The sequence below is a fragment of the Anopheles aquasalis genome, chromosome 3 (genome assembly GCF_943734665.1).
Source record: "Anopheles aquasalis chromosome 3, idAnoAquaMG_Q_19, whole genome shotgun sequence".
Classification (NCBI taxonomy): Eukaryota; Metazoa; Arthropoda; class Insecta; order Diptera; family Culicidae; genus Anopheles; species Anopheles aquasalis.
Window position 1 is genome coordinate 28,014,096 of NC_064878.1, and position 7,945 is coordinate 28,022,040.

Genomic DNA, 7,945 nt, shown 5'->3' on the forward strand with positions numbered 1-7,945 from the left:
GGACGACGGGCGTGAATTGAAGCACGATTCTCACGGGATATTAGGGAATCAGGGAAGGTGGAGTAGAGTGTAGAGGTCGAATGTGTAAAGAAATGAGGCCATTTTATCTGGGTCACCGCGGATGATCCTGGCATGTCCTCCCGGAGATTTCTGAGCTCGCGAGAGTTTCTGAAATGAAAACCATCCCGTAAAAAGCGATGAGCAAGGTACTAGTGTGTGTGTCTGTTGTTTCTGGAGCCTTTTTTTATTACTCCAAAAAGCACGCCAACCAACGAAGGATCCCACTGGAGAAACAATTCCGGAGTGCCAATTCACTCCACGACCACTTCACCACTTGCGGCCCTTCGAACAAACAAAGAGACCGAACTATCGCCAGGACCCTGGTGCTGGTGACAAGTGGACAATGTTTAAAGCCTGAAGCGGCTGCCAGCCTTGTTCACACACCATGTAACACCACTCTGCTCATTATAAAGTCAATATCAATGTTGTACTCTCCAGACTTTCGTAAACGAGTGGAAACAGTTGTCGGGCTGTACCGGCAAAAGAGTGAAATTGGGATCCATTTCGCACCATTTGCATGAGAGCAAAGCAGTAAGCAAAGTGTAATGAGAATACATAATGCAAATCAGTCACTGGGCGGCATGGCAACTTCATGGAAAGGGAGCTTCATCGACATCATCAGGACAATTCGGTTCGATATTGTGACGATGGCATTTTTTTCATAATTCAAGCAATCGAGCATGCATTTTAGGAAGGTGGTCCACACACATATAAGCACACACGCATTCCAAGTTCACAGACGAGGTCAACTGAAATGTGAAGCCTGTGCCAGGAATGGAGAGCCTGCTAGAATCTGGGCACTGATGTTTACTCCTTGCATCGCTCCTAGTGGCCGCTTTGCAATTCTGTTGAGAGCGTTTTGATTGTAGTATTTGATTGAATAAAATTTTGTCAAAATTGGAGCAGAAGTTTTGAATTTCATTAAGATTAATAGCACGTGAGATCTGAAATTGTGGTGACAAATGAATTGTTTTGTGCAATGATGAGTGTATTTCTGTGAAAATTTACCAATACTTCAGTGAAAATTTTCCTGGTTTAGACAGCTGTTCTTACAGCAGGTATGGGATTAATTTTTCGATTTCATAAAGATCAATTTTCATAGGAAAACCTATGAATTCTCTAAATTGTCTGGATGTTCGTTCCAACAAATAATATTGGACAATTATAAAAAGGAAATTAAAAAAAATGTATCAAAAAATTAGTAAAACCCAGCAGAAATGAAGATACTGTACAACAAGAGGACAAATGATGTCGTAGTGAGAGGTATTATACAACATTAAATCAAAAAAATCATCGAATAATGAAATCTTTAATCTCTGCATCACTTGTGCTTTTTCATGTCATTTCTTTGCTGAGATATCACACATTCTGTGTAGCCAGATTCTAACCGGTACAGGCTTCGGAATGAGCCTCCGGAGGAACGTACTGGTAACCGGATTCCGGTGGCAATATCCTCTCCAGCCAGCCAGCCAGCCAGCCAGCCTTCGAGATTCTGATTTTTCCACGCAAACAATCCGATTCGGTAGCAACTGCGGCATGTCTAGCGTCGTAGCTCGTCAACCAACCACCCCCGCTGCTCATTATCATATTCAGATTGTGCTCACCATCACCACCCATTGCCTCCCGGGGCGGAATACCTACCTCCACCTCGCTGGTAACGTTCAGCTGGAGCAATTTCAAACGGCCCGAGGAGACCGCCTTCAGGAGCGTCGCATCATCGCTGTCCTGCAGCTGCCGGAAGGCCGCAAACACGGTGAAGCCAAGGTCATCGAGCCGTTTGGCCAGGGCGCGGGCAAGCGGTGACTCGCAGCCAGTAATGAGTACCGCTTTTCCGAGGGGCGAAATCTGTGACAGAGAAACAAAGAGAGCGAGAGAAAGATAAAGAGAGGGAGAGAATGTTAGTCAAGCTGGAGCTACAAGTGCCACAAGGATGCGAAGTGCATAGAAGGTCGTTCTCGGAATGCTCTGCTGCTGCTGTTCCAATGGAGCTATTGTCCGTCCGTCGTGATCAACGTTATTTGCTGGTGTTCGAGCGCCCAACACTCGTGAGGAGCTTACTTGCCAGTTCGTTGTTTGCTTCCCTCTCAACACGGCACGTCTATTTGTCTCAAGGTTCACGGTGGCGAGAGAGATGACCGTCCTTGGCTCTAAAGGCGCCCATCCGTTTCAAGATCAAGGGATCGCGATGATTAAAGAAAAACCGGCTTCCGATGGAGCTGCAGGGCGGGCTGTGCTGATGCTTAGATGAATCTGATGCCCCCCCCCCCCCCCCCCCCCCCCCCGGAGGAATGTTCAAACACGTCAGCCATACCTCAGGCCCTAAAGGTCAATTGCCCTCTAGCGGGCGCATCTATCTACGGCGTGTTATCTACGGTTTCCAGTTTCTCTCTCCGCTGGAGAGGCCAGTCAATGTGTTCTGTTCGCAAGAAATCGACCAAAGATCGTGCGCTAGAGACACCTTTTTGGGGGGGGGGGGGGGGGGGGGGGGGGGGGATGAAAAGTCCAACTTCTCACCCTCGTCGGGGACAAAAGTGAAAGCGTAATTAAAGTAACAGGCGTGGATGTCCACGCGCTGGCCTTGTCAGTGTGGGTGTAGGGGGAGTAGGTGGACCTGGGTGACTGAGTGTCACTACATATCAGTTTCCATCATTATCACGCGCTTCACACGCTTCACGAGGGATACTGGGACACCGGATCCTGATAGTGATCGAGGGAGGGCGGACCGAAAGGTCGCATCAAATGTCCGACGGAATGTCCTTTGGTCCTTTTAATTAATCCCAAAGTGCTCCACTGCCACTGCACTGTGGCTCGCAATATCAAATTTGCCCCCAGACCAAATTCAATCAATTAAAAGGACGTCCCAAGGATTTTCGGAGGCCGTTACAAAGCGGGAATACGTCAAGGAATACAGCAGGAAGTCAGGATTTGATGGCCAAAATCCCCAACCCGCCGAAAAGCGACCCTCTCGTAGGTCGTAAAACAAGATCGAGTAGCATCGTAGCGCCTTCCCTGGTTAATTATCGGAACGCGGGCGCGGAATACCAAGTGAAAGAACGCTGCTCCTCCCGAATCCGGCAAGACGACTGCACTGCGTTAAAAAGTTCGCAAATGCGGAACTGCCACGGAATACCGATTCGGCATCCCCAGGGTGGTTCTTATCGATCGAATTGTGATGGGCGCTCGGCGCGTGATTGTGTCAATTCGTCTATTACCCGCGACAGTTTGCGCGTGTGTGCTGTGCGATAAAAACCGATTCCCTCTACCGTCTCTATGCGTATGCTTGACGACTGTGAGAACACCGAATCCCGAATACATTATGGCGAGCATTCATTTCTCGAATGTCAAAAGGTCACACGGTGAGAGGGGGAGTGGGGGGCTCTGTGTAATCCCGTAGAGCCCTAGCACACGCGCCACTAGACGCGCCCGCCTTCTGGAAAACTTTACATCCAGCGAGCGATTCTCCACAGCCCGTTCTTCCATCCTTCAGGACCTTTGGACCATTCGGTGGCACCGCAGTGGAAACCCTGGTGAAAACGCAATTGACACCGAGCGCACCGAGAGGGATAATTTATTGTGATTATCATGGGCACAATGTTCCGTAACCTTGATAATGGCGTCGGCGACGTGGTAGCAGCACCACCAACGGGGTATAAAAAAGCATAATTCACTCAACCGAAACCACCACCGGTGCAGAAGGAGTTGAAACGATGCCAAGAATACCGCGGCCACCACCACCACCACCACCAGACCACCGGGACACCGGGGTTCTCCATCCTTCTCGAGCCCGGATCGAGTGCCAGCGCCAAAAACTAGCGCCACGCGCGCGCGAGCAAAAGGCGCAAAGAAAAGTGAGCGCCATGGCAGAAGGGGAGGGGAAAGGAGGTGCCAGGGGGGTGATAAGGGCAGGAAGGGCGGGGTTTTTTTTCGTTGTTGACGAAATTAATGGTCAAAGTCAGTCAGTGAAATGATGATGAAATCGAGAGTGTAATTTCAAGCGCTCAGGCGCTGGCTCTGGCTCTGGCTCGTTTCTGCCTAGAACTTGGCGCAACTTGGCGCAACGTCCAACGCACACCCACACGTACCATCTAACGGCACTGGGATGTGGTGTGTAGGTGGGTAATGCCATTTCTTCCCACGCCACGCACGCCGCTTGCTAGCAAAGCAATTCAAAAATTATTGGGAAAATAGGAATGGCAGTAGGCGAGGAGGACGAGGAGGGCTGAGGTTTCTGCTGCAGAGAAGAAAAAACACAATTTCCAATCGACGAAAGACATCAGAGCGGGCGGTAAGAAGACGAAGCAAAAGAAGGAGCATCTCCTCTGCTCGATTTCATGAATGTTTGACGCCCACCACGAGCCCGTTCGGTTCGGTATGTGTGTTCGTGTCCAGCACGGGCACAGGCACTGGTCTCCTTGTCATCATCGTCCTCGTCGTCTTCTCGGTAGCCAAGAGAGGTCCACATAAGTCTACAGCAATAGTCTTCTTGGCCCTCTTGCTTCGTCCTGTTGGTGCCATTCGCTCCGAATTCATTCATGTTTGGGATGCTTAAAACTCTTTCATTGTGTTTGTGCTCGTATGTGTGTGTCTTCGGGGTACCCAAAGAAGAGGATGGACAGAATGCGTAACAGATGCCGTCATTCCGTCGCCGGTTCCGCTGGCACTACAGCCACATCGTGCGTGGATCAATCCCTTCCGTTCCAAAGTTCCGAAGATCCGATGACGGATGACGATGCTGGGTGTTTGTGTGTAGGCCGGCCGAACGCTAGTAAGTCTAGCCGCGCTCCTTGTATCTTTACATCTTACAAAACTACTACAACAACTACCACTACCACTAGCACACTACTGCGGTGCGGTAGTCTTCCAATATTCGGCCCACACAAAAGCACAAAAGGTTCTGGGTTGCTGGGTTTCGCATCGTTCTAGACCATTCCGAGTCCAAAGACAGCTCAGCCGGCACTCGGCGCCACTGCCCGGTGCCCTTCCTCTTGGCGCAAGTTTTTGATACTTTTTTCTCCAGCAGACTGAAAGACGCGGAATCCAGCGGAACTGTACGGAGGCGGCTGAAGAAGTAGCGCGAATGAATGAATGAATGGACGAATTCGCGCCACTACGGGTTGTGGAGGATAAAACAAGGACGAAAAGGGGGTTTCTCCTGCTGCTGCTGCTGCTCGTGCGCCTGCGTATCGATATGAATGACAATGAGTTGAGGTTCTTGGAGCAAGGAAAGGAAAGGAAAAGGAAAGGAAGAAATGAAAAAAAGGAAAGAAAGTGACTCATCTCTGCTCGGTCATCGGTGATTGCTGGAGCAAAGAGGGCCGGGGAAGAGATAGAAAAGGAAAGCAGCTACCACGGGAGCCGGATAGTCTGGTGGATAAAAGATGGAGGAAAAAATGGAGGAAATACGGAGGCCTTCGAAGACACAGCCCGTCAACGCGCGCCGGTCGGCCGGAATTAGGTGACGATGCCCATTCCACGGATGCTGCTGGTGACCGATGATGTGTCGTCAATCTATCGTGGTCCCATACCATGATGCAAAAATGCGTTCCAGGCTGGCAATTGGCGTGTCTCAGGAGAAGCAGCATCGACGATTTGGCGATTTGAAGGCGTTATACAGGGCGTTCCAGAATAGGTGTCACCATTTTTAACATGCTTGTAGCAGATCAACAGGGTAATTACTACAGAAAAAGCTATATCGTAGATTGTAGAACATCACTTTTTGATAATTTATTTTGACCGACATACTAGTGTATTTATCTTGAAAGCTGCATCAGAGATATAGTTGACTTTCTTTTAAGATTAAACGGCTCTGAAATTTGTCTTGCTTGCATTGAACACGTTCAAAGAGTCCATTGTTCAAGACAAAAAGTATTTCTGATATTCCAAGAGGCAAATCAGTTGTAAAGAGCTTCCAAACCCATTCCTATTGGTCCTATTGAAAGGCAAATTTCCTACAATACTGATTGTAAGCAACACAAACATCATTGTGGAAAGATTTGGTTACAGGAATTTTAACAGAGTGGTTTGCTTTCTTATGCCTCCGAGTAGTAGCGATATCAGTCAAATGGGTTCGTGGAAGATTCTGCCCTTAAAAATTCTGGCCTTCTTTTAGGCAACATTTTTTGAAACAAAACTCTGCAGACATGGTGCGCACCCCAAAAGCTGCGAACAGAGTCATAAAAAAACATTTGCACAAATTTATCAGAATAAAGTCGATAGATTTGTGCTTTTAGAATTGAGATTTACTTTTTCTTTTCTTTAGTGTCACCTACTCTGAGACACCCTACGACAACCAGCACACCAGCATGTTATCATCATGCTGCTGCTGACCTGAGAATCCTGGCCGCCTCCTGCTGGTGCTTATTTGGCAAACAGGTAATGGCACCGGCACCCGCTTCTAATGACTTTATTTATGAGGACAGAGAGTGAGAGAGCGAGAGAGCTTCAGGGCCAGGGTCACCTGATCATTTCTTCAACAAGAACCAAGGGGCGAACCCGAAGGGCCGTTAGCATGCATATCAAACAGGTCACTCCGGGGTCCTCCAAGGCCCTCCGGATCATACTTTTCCCGTTTTACCGAACCCGTAAAACCGTACGCCTGATTCATACTAATTTCTTTTGCGCCAAGCCAGGCCAGGTCACTTGGGGCCCGTGACACGTGGTGTGGTGCTCTCTCTCTCTCTCTCTCTCTCTCTCTCTCTCTCTCTCTCTCTCTTTGTCTCTCTCTCCGCAGCGGTGGCGAAAGTTATGCCATCCATTCATTCGCAAAACTCACCCACGCGCGCCACGCGCTAGATCACGGCGGGCAAGGGTATTTATGTAGCGATGCCCTCTAATGGTATGTGGCCGGGCGCATGGCCGACGTTCGCCTCAGCCCAGCCCAGACAGAACGCACATAACGGCCTGGGCTGGCGGCTGGACTGGAAATGGTACTTTTCCGTTCTTTTTCCCCGTCACGCTTCTCGAAGATTCGAAGACATCGAAAACGTTGACACATCGAGCGGAACGCGCGGTATCGTTATGGAGGGCTTTTGGGCTCGCTGGACCGGTCGCGGTAGACGGTCATTAGCAGAGTCCGACAGGAAGGACAGCGAGCGAGAGAGAGAGAGTCTCTGTATAAACATTCAAAGTCGAATTCCCAGTGTCCCAATGTTTCCGATGACGTCCGAAGTTCCTCCGGCGGATTTCGGATTTTGGAGTAGTGGTCGAGATAGAGCCAAGAACCACGACAAAAGGCTGCAGTAACACACTTGTACCGGGAAGAAGCGCTTCAATCTTAAGTCGAGCCACTGGAAGCGACTGAACGACTGAGCGTCATTAACAAGTCGGTTTTTGCGACGCTTGGCCGAGACCGAGAACGACGACGCATGACGGCGTGTCAAGAGCACTTGATATGAAATTTCGTCAAGAGATAAATCACTCCATCAGTCGGAGGCTCCCTTCGATCAGACTTCTCAAGTAGGAAACCCCCCGGCGACCCGGATATGCCCGGGATGTGGTGAGAAATGTAGGTTTAGAGCGCTTCTGCTTCTCCTTTTTTTATTTCACTCCAACTCCCGCGGTCCACCTGGTCCACCTGGTAGAATCGCACGTTCACGCCAACAAATTGTAGAGGGACAATGCTGCCGCTGCGTGAGGAGCGCTTGGGTAAACAAAAAGGTTACCGATGTTTTTTTGCGAATTCATCTTATGATTGGCGGTCAATTAATCGCCTGAATAGAGCAGCAGCAGCAGCGGAGCGTTAAAGGCCCCGGTATGAAAACAACAATCGAATCTGCGACAATCCGACGGAGGATTCCAATCGGAATGACGAAGGTTGAGTTTTAAATGGCGCCTCAATGTTGGGTTGGTGTGCGTCGCTTTTGGTTGTTCAATTATTCACTACTTA

The 7,945-nt window shown here is 49.3% G+C and overlaps 1 protein-coding gene across 1 annotated transcript in view; it reads right to left on the minus strand.

Annotated features, from left to right (window-relative positions):
* The window catches only part of LOC126574256 (D-beta-hydroxybutyrate dehydrogenase, mitochondrial), a 35,742-nt gene that overhangs the window by 3,053 nt on the left and 24,744 nt on the right, over window positions 1–7,945 (minus strand). The window contains exon 4 of the mRNA XM_050234335.1: window positions 1,702–1,905. Within this exon, the coding sequence (XP_050090292.1) occupies window positions 1,702–1,905 (204 nt within the window). The remainder of the gene's footprint in view (window positions 1–1,701; window positions 1,906–7,945) is intronic.